This window comes from Chamaea fasciata, unplaced genomic scaffold (assembly GCF_029207755.1).
Source record: "Chamaea fasciata isolate MVZ Bird 193981 ecotype frontalis unplaced genomic scaffold, bChaFas1.0.hap1 SCAF_27, whole genome shotgun sequence".
In the NCBI taxonomy this organism is placed as follows: Eukaryota; Metazoa; Chordata; class Aves; order Passeriformes; family Sylviidae; genus Chamaea; species Chamaea fasciata.
Window position 1 is genome coordinate 2,133,017 of NW_027094112.1, and position 15,652 is coordinate 2,148,668.

At 54.5% G+C, this 15,652-nt stretch overlaps 1 protein-coding gene across 1 annotated transcript; it reads left to right on the forward strand.

Moving 5' to 3' along the window:
• Positions 1–7,250: 7,250 nt before the first annotated feature.
• On the forward strand, positions 7,251–8,868 carry LOC136301644 (gametogenetin-like). The gene is made up of 2 exons (XM_066204767.1): positions 7,251–7,649; positions 8,105–8,868. Exons 1-2 carry the CDS (start codon positions 7,253–7,255, stop codon positions 8,866–8,868), a joined length of 1,161 nt encoding a protein of 386 aa, XP_066060864.1. The 5' UTR covers positions 7,251–7,252.
• The last annotated feature ends 6,784 nt before the right edge of the window (positions 8,869–15,652 follow it).

Genomic DNA, 15,652 nt, shown 5'->3' on the forward strand with positions numbered 1-15,652 from the left:
GAGATTTTTCCACCAGGGTTTTAGACCTCCTTCACTGTTTCTTCCTGTAGTCTTTCCACATGGAGCTGCTCACCTTCACTTTCTTCCAGGCACCACGGGGCAGATCACAGTCATCCAGGAAGATGGACCAGTCACCGTGAAGCAAGGAAACACCTTCCACACCACCTGCAAATATCAGACCACTTATTCGACTGCCTTGCTCTGGTACCAGCTGAGGAAAGGTCAAGCCCCACAGCTGCTCTCCTATCAAGCAGGGACTGGCACCAAGCACAGCGGCCGTATCACCACACACCTGAACACCACGGGGAAATCCAGTGTCCTGAAGGTGCAGGCAGTGGAGGTCTCTGACAGTGCCTTGTACCTCTGTGCTGTGCAAGACACCCTGGTGCAGGGAGCTTCCTGGGTTGTGCAACAACCCAGGGGAGGGAGGGGATGTGTCTGTGCCACGCTGAGGTTGGGGAAGGGACGCTGGGCTCAGTTCAGTGCTCAACAGAAGCTGTGTCGCATATGTGTACAATGGTCTGATGGTTTTGACTACATCCATCCTGACACTTCCCTTGGGAAAATATTCTGGATTACTTTGACTCATTTCTGCATTGTGCAGTCTCTAAGGAAAGAAAAATTTCTCTGTGCTTCCCTGGGACCGTGTCCTTCCACACTCCAGCATGGCTGCTTTTGGCCCCACACGTCCTCAACAGAGCCCAGGGCTGCTTCTGTGTTCCTGCCTTGGGAGCTCTTGGAGCAGCCCCGTTTGCACGGACACAAGTGAAGCACAGATTTGTGCTTGGCACTGATGTGCACCAGCCTGTGTCTGTCCGTGTGTGTCCCTCATCGGGAGGGAATTTCCTGACTATGCCAGGGACACTGAGCACTGCTCTGGCCCTGAGCAGCGCAGAGCAGCAGCTTCCCAGGCTCAGACATAGCTGGAGTGCAGCTGAGTGGGGACGGTAGCAGCTCACTACAGATATGTGCAGGGTGGGTCTGTTTTCAATGCGGTTTCGCTGGTGTGTGGGATGGGACACGGCTGTCTCTTGTCCCTGGCGATGCCAAAATTCCTGTGTCGCTCGTTGTGCTAGTGCTGTGAGAGGCGGGGTCTGAGGCCGGCCGGGGCGGAGCTGGTGGCGGCGGAGAGGAGGCGGCCCGGCCGCAGCGGAGAGCCGGGGCTGAGGGGACAGCGATGCTCGTCCGGCGGAGCGGCGGGATGCGGCGGGGTCGGGGCGCGGGGCCGGCGGCGCTGGCTGCGGTGCTGCTCGGTGCGTTGCGCTGCCGGCGGCGGGGCGAACGGGTCAGCGGGCTATGTGAGACCTGCCCTCGTCCAAGATTTATCTCTTACCCTCCTATTCCTATTCTCCTATTTAACCTCATCCCTTTCTTCTATCGTCATACTTTCTTCCTTCAGTGAAGTCACGGCTTCCCAATTTGCCCTTCTACACCACTTCTTTATCCATCCATCCATTCATCCATGCATCCACGCATCTCAGCATGTCTGCTTTTGTAATTTCCTATTTATTTGCCTTCAAAACATCCCTCATTGGTTCTTCTCCTCAATCAAAAACTCTTTCAGGAATAATCTCTCCATACTCTATTCTCAAAACATGTCCAAGTTTGCTCTGACCTCTCTTCCTCTCCCATCTCTCCGTGCATGGCATTTTCTGTTAATGAAAAGTGATTGTTCTTTTCTCCGTGGCAGTGGCTGTGGCCAGAGCCCAGGTACAGCAGGAGCCGTCACTGGAGACCACCGAGGGCAGCGGCATCAACATCAGCTGCTCACATCCCAAAATCCAGACCAACGATTACATCCACTGGTACCGTCAGCTCCCGGGCCGAGGACCCGAATTCCTCGTGAGCGCTCACAAAGGATTCAAGGATGTGCCGGCCATTGCAGGACATGTGTTGGTGTCGGCAGATCGGCGCAGCAGCGCGCTGTGGCTCCGGCGGCCGGGGCGCGGGGACGCGGCCGTGTATTACTGCGCGCTGGGCCCACGGGCAGAGGAGCCGGGGCTGCGGCCGGGCACGAACCGCCGCGGGCGGGGCCGGGCGGGGCCGGGGGCACAGCGCCGGCCGCGGCCAGCAGGGGGCGCCGCCGCTCCGCCCGCCGGGGCCGCCGAGCCCCGCTCGTCCCGGGCTGGGGGGGCGCCTCCGACGCCGACACCGGAACCGGAACCGGCACCGACACTGGAACCGACAGTTGAACCGACACCGGAACCGACAGCAGAACTGACACCAACTCCGACATCGGAACCGACACTGACGCGAGAACCGACACCGGAACCGACCTCGGAACCAGCATCTACAGTGGCACTGACAGCGACACCAACACCGATGGCAAACACCGGCACAACACTAATACCGACACTGACATCTGAACCAGCCCCAGCAGCGATACCGACAATGGCACTGACACCGGTACTGACATCGGTAACGGCGCTGACAACGGCTGCTCTAACTTGGAGTTGCCGACTGCGCTTAGCCCCTCTTCTCAGCACTGACTCGATGAGCTCTTTCCCCAGCTGCCTCATCTCCCTATCACAAATCTCATCCAATCCCAAAGACTTGTGAGCAGTCAACTGTGTTAGCAAATCTTTAACCTCTTCCTTCTGCATTACAGGGGTTCCATTCTGCTCGCCTTCCCTGTCTCTGAAGTCAGGAGGCGAGTTGTCCTGATTATAATCAATCCTGCTCTTGAAGACTGAGGCAAGGAAGGTGTTAAGCACGTCAGCCCTTTCCTTGTCTTTGGTGAATATATTGCCCATGGTGTCCAATGAAGGATGGTGATTTTCCTCGGCCCTCGTTAATGTATTTGTACAAACACTCTTTATTACCCATTACACAATTGGCCAGATTAAGTTTGAACTGAGCTTTCTCCTCTCTGCCTTTCTTTCTGTATGACCTAATTACATCCTCCAACTCTTCCTGACCTGCCTGCCCTTTTTCCAAAGGTGATACACCCTCTTTATATTTACTGCATTCCTGGGAACGCTCCCTTCTCAGCCAGGCAGGTCTTCTTCTCCACCTCCTCATCTTTCAGCACAGAGGGCCAGGCTGCTCCTGTGCCTTCAAGATTTCTTTCTTAAAGTATATCCAGTTTTCCAGGGCCTCTTTCTTTTAAAGGGCTGCTTCTCAAGGGACTTTCCAAAACAGTGTCCTGAACAGGCCAAAATCCACCCTCTGGAAGTCCAGAGTTGAGGTTTTGTCAATTTCCCTTTCTTTATGTAATATTGAAAACTCTCATTTCATGGTTGCTGTGCCCAAGATGGCCTTCAACCGCCACATCTCCCACCAGCACTCATCTGTTTGTATTCAGCAGGTCTTCTGGGCCCCGCCCTTGGTAGGCTCCCTTTTACTTCCCCAGCTTAGAGTGTCTGCAGGGAGGGAATGATTGCAGAGAGACCAGGCCTGGATGCCGCAGAGAGATTTAGAGAGTCACAAAGGCAGAAAGTAACTCACTGCAAGAGGACAACAGCAGTGCTGACAGCCTGGAGGCATCTGAGTGTCTGTCCTCCTTGGTGGTAGAGAAGTTCCTGCATGGTGCCTGCCTCCCTGCCCCAGACAGGGAGACCAGACAGATGGTCCCCACCACACTGCCTTTGGTGGCAGCTTGCTGCCCAGGGGAGACAAAGCAACCAAAGAGAAGAGAAAGGCAAAGCCTTCCAGCTGTCCTGGTATCAACATTGAAAAAATGTCCATCCTTCGCCCAGCACCATGTTCTGAGTTCCCTGAGCTGTCTCCATGGGGCTTTCCCAGCATCTTCTTCAGGGGAGGGACCTTCTGCCATAGTAACACCCAGAAATGCCAGACAGGTCACAGCCCCCAGAGTTGATGGGAACTCTCTGAGAGCTGAGGATGCTGTCAACAGCAGCAGAGGTGGAGGATCCCACGGCAGTGTTCTGTGGGAAGGAGCTGAGGATGGGGCCAGGCAGGGTCACCACCACGGGTGAGGGCTGGATGGCCACAGTGGAGTCCTGGCACTGCCTGACACAGGGCTCATTGCTGCTGTTGGCCAGTGGGGTGGGGCCACAAGGGCTGGCAAGGCCAGCACGGGGTGTAGCAGGACATGTATCAAAGTCAGAAGTGCACCTTGGAGAGGGAGCAGACAAGAAATTGACCACAAGGGTGAAGGAGAGCAGCCAAGGCCACTCCTGCATTGGGAACTGGAGCCTTGGCAAGGAACCACTTTCTCCCTTTGCCCTGCAAATAAGCAGCCTGGCCCATGGAGTATCACTCCTAATTTCTTGAACAAGAGGCCCTGCAGCCACATTTCAACTTTTCTCTAAAACACAATGTCACAATGTCCCCCTGATATCTTTGCCATGACAGCGGACTGAGCACAGAATAAAACGACCTCCACTGAGACATTTGTCAGGTGGATCATTTTGGAAGAGAAAGGGAAGGGACTGAAGCCTCACCTGGTTCCCAGACTCCGAAGGAGCCCAAGTGCAGTTGAACAATAATGTAGCAGCCTGCAGGAAATTTGTCCAGGGAAAAGGTGTTGGAGTCCAGGGCATTCCTTTGGGTGTCCTGGAATGCCACAGACCTCGGCAGGGAGGTCTGGGACCCAAACAAGAGTATTTGAGATCTCTTCAGGGGAGTTTGGAATCTCTACAGGGGGGTTGTAGTAGACCCTGGCACAGAGCCCAGGAGGACTCTGCCTTTGACTTCAGCCCACGGGAATGGCTTCCAACACTGAGAGAAGAATTACAAGTCACAAAGGTGTGACAGACAGTAGTGTAGTTTATCACCAGGGTGGAAAATTGTGTAGAGGTTTTAGAATGTTGGTGCATGGTGACAAGATGGAGGATTTAGGGTGGTGCCCCGAGTTCTTCCTTCTTCTCCATTGGCCTCCATCTTCTGATGTAACGATGGCACGAAGTAGTTTAAGGAGATTGGGTCAGAGTAGAGACGATACCCTTTAGTATAGGTGATAGGTATTGGCACATAACTGTAAATAAGAAATATGTAATTGTCTGTATAAGAAGGTAGCGACCTCCCACCGTGGGGCGAGTCGTCCTGTGTCCAAGCAGCAGAAAAGAACTCAGCTGGGCACAGAGAACATTGTAAGATAACAAAATAATAAACAGTGTGAGAAACTGTGAAAAACAAAACTTTGAGGACTCTGTTTCATACTCATGTCTGGCTCAGGGCTTTCAGAAGGCAAAACACTCTAAACCACCTAAATCTTGGGTGAAGAACCAAACCCGAGAAAAAGGTACTGAAATGCAGTCCTGCTTCCTGAGCCCTCCTTTTCCATCTGCTCTAAACATCATGCTCTGCTACTGTCAGTTGCTGGGCCCCAATATAGATGGTCTCACCCAAGTTTGGATTTTTAGCTAAATTCCATTTGAAATGTTGGGAGTGTCTCAGCATGGCTGGGAGAGCTCACACACACGCACACACATGGACAAGTCTCTCCAGGCCAGCGCACAGCTGCTCTCCCCTGGGCTGCATCAGGTTAGTTTCATGGACAGGGAGAAAAACTGAGACTTTATGCCCACCTCCAGTATCCATGTGAGTAGACTTCTTTTCAATGCACTGTTGGTGGCATTAGGGTTGGGACACAGCCCCTCTCTTGTCTAACCTCATGCCACATGTATCTGTGCAGCCCAGTGACCAGGTACTGAGTGAAGCAGAGGCTGAGGTTTTGTTCCAAACAGGAACTGAAGGAAAGGATCACTAACCCTCTTGTCTCTGTGCTGTGAGAGGAAAGATGTGGGAATACACAAGACAGAGAGTAAGACAGACTTAATTAGCATAGCTAGTCTGATGTCTAGGATGCCATGGCAAGGACAAACAGAACTTTGAGCTTATAAGAAGATGGCATTAAACCTGCTTAAGGGAAGAGATTCAATCAACTCCCTACGATAAAGATGTTGTAAAATGCATAGTTGTTTGTATGATCTTTTAACCTAACTTTTGTAGTAGAAATTATTAACCTTACTGAAATGATATAGAAGTTCTCAGAAAACCTGAGTAAACTCGAATTCTGATCACCAAATCGGTCTTCCCATCTCTCCATCAATCACCAATAGAATGACAGACTTGCACAGGGAAAACCAGAATCATGGTGACTATTTTGGACTTCAACCCACAAGGTCCTTTAACTCCCACCTTGGAATCTCAGCCTGAGAGCCCAGGAGCCGTCTGGATTTCAGAGCACATCCTTGTGTCCCACAGCAGACGCTCTTCTGTCAAGGGCTGTGCAGAGCATGCAAAGATCCTGAGCCCATCTCCCTGCCTGGCTGCCTCCCTGTCAGACTGGGCTCATGTTGAGCTTTAAGACAGAGCTATTGAGGATTTTCACTCTTCCCTGGACTGACCTTAGGGAGGTGATTGCCAGGAAGCTCTGCTGGGAGGGATCAGCGAGCCCACATTCTCCTTCATGGAGCCGCATTTGGATTGAGGCCCGAGTGGAACTGAGGGCAAACCCCATTCATTTGTCCTCAGATCACGGCTCAGGAGAGATGGGAGGACAGGCAAGGTATGCACCTAGAGCTTCATGAGACCCCTTGAGCCTCTTTTCCCACACAGGCCCCTCAGGCTGGGAGCTGTCTGTCCTGGAAGCAGATCCACAGAACAGGATCTGGTGTTTTAGGAGCAGCACAGCAGAACATGAGACGGCAGCAGCCTTGCAGCAAGGAAGGTCAACTGCATCCTTAGCTGTGCTAGTCAAGGTGATGTGAAGAGGTGCAGGGAGGTGGCCCTGCCCCTCTGGCCCATTTGATCCCACATCGGGAGTATTTCATCCACACTGGAGCTCTCCAGTCCAAAAAGAGAAACAAACAGAAATGTGGGGGAAAAGGCCACCAAGTGTATTTGGGCACTGTCACACTAGACGTGCCAGGGCAGATGGAGCAAATTGAGCTGCTCATCTTGGAGAGTAGAAATCCTTCTAGTCCTGGCCTACCTACATCTTTATCCTTTCCATGGAGGCACAGATATTTCTAAATCCATTTCTGTCCTGTTCCAAGTGACCTCACTGCCTTGTCATGGCACATGTTCCACCTGTGTCACCCCTGCTCACCATGAATGCAGACGGCATCTCCTTGAGTCCCGAGCAGGTGGGAGATGCCGTACCAGGTCCGTGCTTCCTCTGGGGAAGGTGCTTCTGCCATGCAGTGCCTCACGGGAGGTGTGGTGCCAGAGTCCTTGGCAAACGCCCAACCGAGCTGTGCCCCAGAGGAAGTGCTGAGCCCAGCGGGGCGCTCTGCCTCTCGTGCCCCTTGTCCATACTTACAAAGCCGTGCCCAGAAGGAAAATGCAAGAATCGTCACATGACATCAAAGAGGGGGATGTGAGGGAACAGATGATGGGAGCAGACGGCGTGTCAGCCTTGAGTTCCCCGCCACCCACCCCGGCCCCGCCGCCTCCAACGTGCAGAGACCAGACCGCCTCACCACCACTCTCATCGCGCTCGCCTTCCCCTCCGTGCCCTGCCAGGACTCGGCGAGAGCCCGAGCAGCGCCGGTGCAGGGCTCAGCCCCGGGGCGGAGCTGGCGGTGGCGGACAGGAGAGGAGTGGCGGCGGCGGAGAGGAGGCGGCCCGGCCGCAGCGGAGAGCCGGGGCTGAGGGGACAGCGATGCTCGTCCGGCGGAGCGGCGGGATGCGGCGGGGTCGGGGCGCGGGGCTGGCGGCGCTGGCCGCGGTGCTGCTCGGTGCGCGGGGATGTCGGTGGAGGTGGCGGAGCCGGGGCTGTGTCTGGGTCTGCCTGGGATAAGCGTTGGACTCGGGATTTGTCTCTGGCACTCCCGCTAATGTTTGATTCTTTTTCACCCACTGCCCTCATTCCTCCTCTCCTCAATGAATCCGTTCTCTCCCAGCTCGCCTGCTCTGCAACTCCATTTTTTAGCCATTCATTCCATCAATCATCTACCCATTCATTCATTTCAGCCGATCTTTTTTCCTCATTCCAGTCTCCTCTTCTGCAGTCTGACGCTTCTACAAAATATTCCACATTCTTAATTAAAAGTAAACAGTCCCTGATAGCCTCTGCATGCTTTATTCTCAGAACATAACCCAGCTACCTGTGGTCTGTCCTCCTCTGCCCTCTCCCCTCTCTACGTGCACGACATTTGCAGCTGATGGAAAGTGATTGTTCTTTTCTCCGCAGCAGTGGCTGTGGTCAGAGCCCAGGTACAGCAGGAGCCGTCACTGGAGACCACCGAGGGAATCGGCATCAACATCAGCTGCTCACATCCCAAAATCCAGACCAACGATTACATCCACTGGTACCGTCAGCTCCCGGGCCGAGGACCCGAACTCCTCGCGAGTATTTTCAAAGAATTCAAAGAGCTGCCGGACAGTTTGGGTCATCTGAGGGTGTCGGCAGATCGGCGCAGCAGCGCGCTGTGGCTCCGGCGGCCGGGGCGCGGGGACGCGGCCGTGTATTACTGCGCGCTGGGCCCACGGGCAGAGGAGCCGGGGCTGCGGCCGGGCACGAACCGCCGCGGGCGGGGCCGGGCGGGGCCGGGGGCACAGCGCCGGCCGCGGCCAGCAGGGGGCGCCGCCGCTCCGCCCGCCGGGCCCCGCGCGGCTCCGCAGCTCCTTCCTCTGCCCCGAGCCCGCCCGCACCGACACCGCACAGCCCCGCACGGCCCCGCACACACGCCTGACAGCCCGCCTCCTGCGCTTACACACTCGCCACGCACCGCCCGCCACCGCCTCGCTCCCTCGCCCGCCTCTGCCGGACACCCAACTGCTGCGGCCTGCGCCTCTGCCAGCGCCTTCCCCCCTCCGGCCACGGCTGCTGCTGCTGTCAGCCGGCCGTGCAAAGCAAAGAGCTGGTCCTTGGGAGCACCTGCGGTGGGAGCTGACAAAGCATCTGCAGTGACACGCACACAGGAGCTAATTCATGGAGTGCTGTCATCTCAGTAGGTCATGGCATCAAAAGGATTTGCAGGGAGGCTTTCTGAGGTGACAAAGGAATCTCCATCTCTGTCCCTGCAGAAATATCTGTTCCATACTGCAGCGTGCATGAGAAATACTATTATCAGATTGATGTGTAAGGCAGGTGTACTTTGAATCCCACCCGAGGCTGGAATTCACTTCTCTACGTTTACTTCTCATCATCAGGTGTCCACAAATACCCTGGGATGTCTATTCAGAATCTTCCTGAAAAAGTAGAACATCTGGGAGGGGAAACAATAAATCTGTTTCTGTACAGGAGCATTTCGAATCATTAGAGGGCTCTGTCTCATTTGCCTTCCATGTGAAACGGATTGGTCCCTTTCCCTTCACGTTAGCAACCTCTCAGGCACCCTGAAAAGCAGATGCCAGGATTCAGCCACGGTGCAAATGTTGGAGAGAGACACTTGAAAGACTGAGCTCCACAGGAGGTTTCTCTCCAGACACTTGCTCTAGAGACCCCCATTTCCTTTTGTGGACAGGAGCATTTCAGCATCTTCAGGAACTCCTTGGGCTTAGCAAGCTGAGCAGAGGCCACAGTCAGGACATGTGAAAGGTAAGAGTGACTGGTTCTCTAAGGCTTACATCAGATGCCTTTTCTAAGGGGAGAACCAGGAATAGGGAAAGTGATGAACAAAGCACACAAGGACACCAGTGTGACAGTAAGTGATAAGGGAGAGAAGGAAGGAGCTCAGTGCTCACCAGCCTCTGCTCTGAAGCCTAAGAAAGAAAAATTGTTGAAGGAGCTCGTTGGTGGGTAAGCTTTCACCTGGAAAATCTGTGAGAAGCTTAGAAGCCTCCATTTCTTTAGAAACCTTCTAATCCCTGGGGAGGTGCAAAACTTTCATAATATTTCGTAATGTTAATTACCTGCATCACGGTTCACATCATTCTAGACCTGTTGTGGGACAAACCTGTTTTAGATAAAACCAAAATGACCAGGATGAGATCACTCTTAAATTGATTGGAAAAACGGGGTGGGGGTGAGAGACCTGGGAGAGAGGCGTTCATCCCAGGGAGATGAAGAAGGGCAGGGGAGAAGCGAAAGAGACAGGGATGTCTCCTCTTCCCAGAGGAAATTACAATGACCCCAGAGAGCAGAGGATACCTCGGGAAGATGAAAAACCTCAATGGGGAAGAAGCCCCTGAGCTCCCCGATGCCCAGCCCTGGGTGTGCAGCAGAGCTGACCATTGCAGCTGGGGAGGTGAGGACTTCACTGCGAGCTGAGCGGGAACAGCCCCTGGCCATGGCTGAGGCCCAGAGGCACGGAATGCTCACAATGCCCACGGCTGAGGGAGCCACGGGGGCTGCTGCTGGAGGAGGCAGAAAGCCACAAGGAGCATTTCAGGCACTGCAAGGACAGGTCATTTCTCTGCCTGCTCCCGCTGCTGCTCCCGCTGCTGCCCCCCGACAGTCGTTTCCGGCAGCTCTGTTCTCTCGACGCTGGGCCGTGGTTGCTGACTCTGCCTCACTCAGCAAACACGCAGCTCGGTCTCGGCATGCACCTCGCCCATCTCATCCTCGCCGTCTTCCTGGGCCAGCTCCTGGGTAAGTCCTGGCTCTTCCCCAAGACATTTTTCTCCTTCTTCTTCCTTCCCCACAGGAAATCCTCAACAGCCGTATGAGAATCATGTGAGGAAATATCAGTGATTAGAGGGCTGAGGAAAATCTGCTTCTCCTTCTGGTTTTGCAAATGTTTGCTCAAGAAGCTCTTCGATTTGTAAAGGAAAATGGAAGAGAGAGAAGACAATTTTCAGACCTCTTCTCTGTCTTTTCTCTGGCCTTCTATGCATCTCCCTCTGCCTCTCTATTCTCATCCTCCTGCTGTCACCTCAGGAGATCTCAGCTCTCTTTGCAGTCCCACATTCCTCCCCTTCTGATGTAAATTCGCAGAGCTCCTCAAATCTGCCCCAGGCACTTTTCAACTCTCATTTCACTGACATTAACAGGGTGTCCCATTCTGCTTCCAGGCTGACACAGCTCTGCCACGGCTTCCAGTCTTCTCCAGGCTGGCAACACAACAAGAGCTCCCTCTTTCCAAGCTCAGCATTGTGTGTACTCAGAGATGCAGGGGCCCTCAGAAGTGACAGGGATGGGGAATCAGGATGAACCATTCTGCTGTACCTCGATAGGCTCCTCAGGAAGCTGTCCAGGGGTTTTGTTTCCAGCAAACAAAATTGAGGCATGACAGTCTGTTCCCAAGTCCTTTAAGCATTAGGCGCAGGATCAGAGACACAGCCCAGCACTCCCTTGGCTGATACAGAGCAAAGAGTTCTGAACTTATGCCCAAAATATGTCAGGACTTCTCTGCAATGCAGGGAGCTTTCTCCACCACGATTTTCCATGCACTTGCTTTCGCTTCCCATAATCCCTCCCTGTGGAGCTGCTCACCTTCACTTTCTTCCAGGCACCACGGGGCAGATCACAGTCATCCAGGAAGATGGACCAGTCATGGTGAAACAGGGAGAGCCCTTCCACACTACCTGCAAATACCAGATCAGTAATATTCGGGGATTACTTTGGTACCAGCTGCGGAAAGGTCAAGCCCCACAGCTGCTCTCCTATCAAGCAGGGACTGGAACCAAGCACAGCGGCCGTATCACCACACACCTGAACACCACGGGGAAATCCAGTGTCCTGAAGGTGCAGGCAGTGGAGGTCTCTGACAGTGCCTTGTACCTCTGTGCTGTGCAAGACACCCTGGTGCAGGGAGCTTCCTGGGCTGTGCAACAACCCAGGGGAGGGAGGGGATGTGTCAGTGCAAGGCTGAGGTTGGGGAAGGGACGCTGGGCTCAGTTCAGTGCTCAACAGAAGTTGTGTCACATGTGTGTACAATGGTCGGATGGTTTTGACTACCTGCATCCTGACACTTCCCTTGGGAAAATATTCTGGATTACTTTGACTCATTTCTGCATTGTGCAGTCTCTAAGGAAAGAAAAAATTTCTCCGTGCTTGTCTGGGACCGTGTCCTTCCACACCACAGCCCTGCTGCTTTTGGCCCCACATGTCCCCAGCAGAGCCCAGGGCTGCTTCTGTGTTCCTGCCTTGGGAGCTCTTGGAGCAGCCCCATTTGCACGGACACACGTGAAGCACAGATTTGTGCATGGCTCCACACTGCTGTGCACCAACCTGTGTCTACTCATGTGTGTTCCTCATCGGGAGGGAATTTCCTGACTATGCCAGGGACACTGAGCACTGCTCTGGCCCTGAGCAGCACACAGCAGCAGCTTCCCAGGCTCAGACATAGCTGGAGTGCAGCTGAGTGGGGACGGCAGCTGCTCGCTACAGGTGTGGGCAGGGTGGATCTGCTTCCGATGCGGTGTCGGTGGTGCATAGGATGGGACACGGGTGTCTCCTGTCCCTGGCGATGCCAAAATTCTTGTGTCGCTCGTTGTGCTGGTGCTGTGAGAGGCGGGGTCTGAGGCCGGCCGGGGCGGAGCTGGCGGCGGCGGAGAGGAGGCGGCCCGGCCGCAGCGGAGAGCCGGGGCTGAGGGGACAGCGATGCTCGTCCGGCGGAGCGGCGGGATGCGGCGGGGTCGGGGCGCGGGGCTGGCGGCGCTGGCCGCGGTGCTGCTCGGTGCGCGGGGGTGGCGGCCAAGGGGCCGCGGCTGGGACTCGGCTGATCCCGCACGTCCCTGGAGGCTGCGGTCCTGCCTGGCTTCTGCACTGAGCTCTTGCCGCGAACTGTTCTCCCGTTCATCCTTCCCTCTTCTCCATCCCATACTCCTGTAGAAATCTCCGGGTTCACTTCTTTGCCCAATCCTGCAAAAACGTTGCTTTTTTATAATTCACGGGGTCAATCCTCGCCCTTTCTAATTTTTCTGTCTTTTTGTGCTTTCTCCCACATATTCCCGTTCTCCACTGACTCTCCTAATCATTCTGTCATTCGCTCATTCATCTCTGCACAAACTTACTGGACACTTCTTCTTCTGTTATTGTTGGACACTTCTGTTTCTGCGTATCTTGAAATTCTCTGGGAACTGTTTTTCTTACCGTCTCTGTACATTCCTGGCTATTTCTGTGGGCTTTGTACTGTGCAGTAGGGCAGCGAAGGATTTCAGGTTTGTCCTTTTTCTGTCCCCGACAGTGGCTTCAGGCAGTGCCCAGGTACAGCAGGAGGCATTTCTGGAGACCACCGAGGGCACCGCCATCAGCATCAACTGCTCACACCCCGGAAAACAGCTCGGATATTACATCCATTTCTACCGTCAGCTCCCGGGCCGAGGACCCGAATTCCTCGCACTCATTACTAGAGGGTCCAAGGATGTGCCGGCCATTGCAGGACAGCTGTCGGTATCGGAGGACGGGCGTTGGAGCTGGCTGTTGCTGAGGCGGCCGGGGCGCGGGGACGCGGCCGTGTATTACTGCGCGCTGGGCCCACGGGCAGAGGAGCCGGGGCTGCGGCCGGGCACGAACCGCCGCGGGCGGGGCCGGGCGGGGCCGGGGGCACAGCGCCGGCCGCGGCCAGCAGGGGGCGCCGCCGCTCCGCCCGCCGGGGCCGCCGAGCCCCGCTCGTCCCGGGCTGGGGGGGCGCCTCCGACACCGGCACCGGCACCGGAACCGGCACTGAGACCGACACTAATGCCAATACTGGAAGCAACACCAAAAACGTCACCAGAAGCAAAAGTGATATTGGGACCGACTTTGACGCCGGAAAAGACACTGGCACTGTCACCGGCAGTGGCACAGACACGGTCACTTACACCGACGCTGGCACCAACACGGGCGCCAGCACCGGCACCGGCAGCTCCAGCTTGGAGTCACCGAGATTGCTCAGGCCCTCTTCTCAGGGCGGGCAGCTGCAAACAGCCCCGCTCGACCACAGCTACATGAGCACACTCAGAAGGTCTGTGTGAGGCAGGGGGGGCTGCAGGATCTTTCCCAAGCCATTCCTTGCCCGTTCAGGCAGCGCTCTGTGGCTCCGGGGAATGGAGCACCCTCAGGGCTGTCTACAAATGCCTGCAACTGTTGTCTCAAAAACATACATCAGTGAGGGCACACATTCCCACCCAGCCCATATCAGACTGGTTCTCCTCTTGCCTTTGTCCTTCTCTCCCCAAAGCTGCTGATCTCTTTTCGCCTTTTGTGAAGGCCAAGTGACAGCTCATGTCGTTCATCTGAGCTTGCAGCACAAGGATTTCTTGGGGAAACAAATGACCTGATCCTGATAGATTCAGTGTTTCTGTGGCAACTTCTTGTGTGTAGATCCGGCCCCCACTATTTAGGAAAAACGTAAAGGTAGAAAAATACATAAATTCCCTTTCCCTTCCCTTGCCTTCCCTTCCCTTCCCTTCCCTTCCCTTCCCTTCCCTTCCCTTCCCTTCCCTACCCTGAACTTCCCTGAACTTCTCTGAACTTCCCTTCCCTGAACTTTCCTTCCCTGAACTTCCCCTCCCTGAACTTCCCTGAACTTCCCTTGCCTGAACTTCCCTGAACTTCCCTTACCTGAACTTCCCTTACCTGAACTTCCCTGAACTTCGCTCAACTTCGCTCAACTTCACTCAACTTCCCTTCCCTGAACTTCCCTTCCCTTCCCTGAACTTCCCTTCCCTTCCCTGAACTTCCCTTCCCTTCCCTGAACTTCCCTTCCCTGAACTTCCCTTCCCTCCCCTGAACTTCCCAGAATTTCCCTTCCCTTCCCTGAACTTTCCTGAACTTCCCTTCCTGCCGTCCCCACCAGCGATGGGACGGCTCCATCAGCCTTAAGCTGCCCTCGGGGCACACACAGAACAACATCACAACTCAGAACCACACATCTTGCTCACCTGCTGACGCTGATTCCAACCTGAAATACAATTGAAATACACCCGGGCTGCAACTCCCACTCAACCATTTTATTCCAGATAAAGTGCACAGATCACGGCTCACTCAGCTCTCCTGCAGGCTACTGCCTTGCACACCAGGAGCTTCCCTTTAACAGGGACACCGCTCAAGGTCACTCTGCAAGGCTGAGGAATCTTTATTGCAGCTAATACTTGGGGTGTCAATGGGGAAGAAGAGCACTGAAAATTTGCAATCTTAGCCAAGATATAGAAAGAAAGGGTGGTGCACGTGGAATTGTTTAGACTTAAAGCATTGACCAAGTCTGGGACAAAGTCTGGGTCCAGCTGCACATAAACTGCCCATATGAGAAGGAGTTTTGAAGGCAAGGGGGTCCTTTCCGAACCTCCTGACTCAGTGGCAGTCTCCCTGACATCTTTAGCTGACCCTGTAAATAATCCAGTGTCATTTGCTTTCATGTCCAAAGTAAATCACCGTCTTAGGAACTTGGCTGACTCACTACTTTACATCAATCAAATGTGTTGTGGCTTTTTTTTCTCAAAAGTGTTGAATTTCATCCTAAACAACACCTGAGAGAGAACAAACAGCTGGCTTTGGTAGCACACATACACAGACATCCACAAATCTACACCTGCAGTCCTCTCGAGTTCACTGAGAAGCCCCAGGGCAGCCAAAGAGAGGCTGCTTGCACTGTCCAGGGCCACTGCGCAGGTGTTGGACTTGGCAGAGTCAAGGGCTGCAACTGGTGTTTGCAAGGCTTCAGTGTGGCTGGGAAAAGACTGATGTGAGTTTGCTGAGAGTGGCAGGTGCCCATCTTGAGCCCACTCACCCACACCAAAGCCCTTCCCTGCTCTGTGTCTGTCCCTGAGTGTTGTGGTCATGGTGTTGGGAGGAATAGGTTGAAAGTGGGGCAGTGGTGAGGAGGACTGTAATTCATGAAGTGACCTTGCAGCTGGAAAGAGCCCTTGATAA

What these genes read in the sequence shown, in the direction of transcription:
- LOC136301644 (XM_066204767.1), top strand. Translation starts at nt 7,253, where the DNA reads ATGCAAGAATCGTCACATGACATCAAAGAGGGGGATGTGAGGGAACAG. An exon ending in GCTGGCCGCGGTGCTGCTCG is followed by an intron (nt 7,650 to 8,104) that starts GTGCGCGGGGAT and finishes TTTTCTCCGCAG; the next exon opens with CAGTGGCTGTGGTCAGAGCC.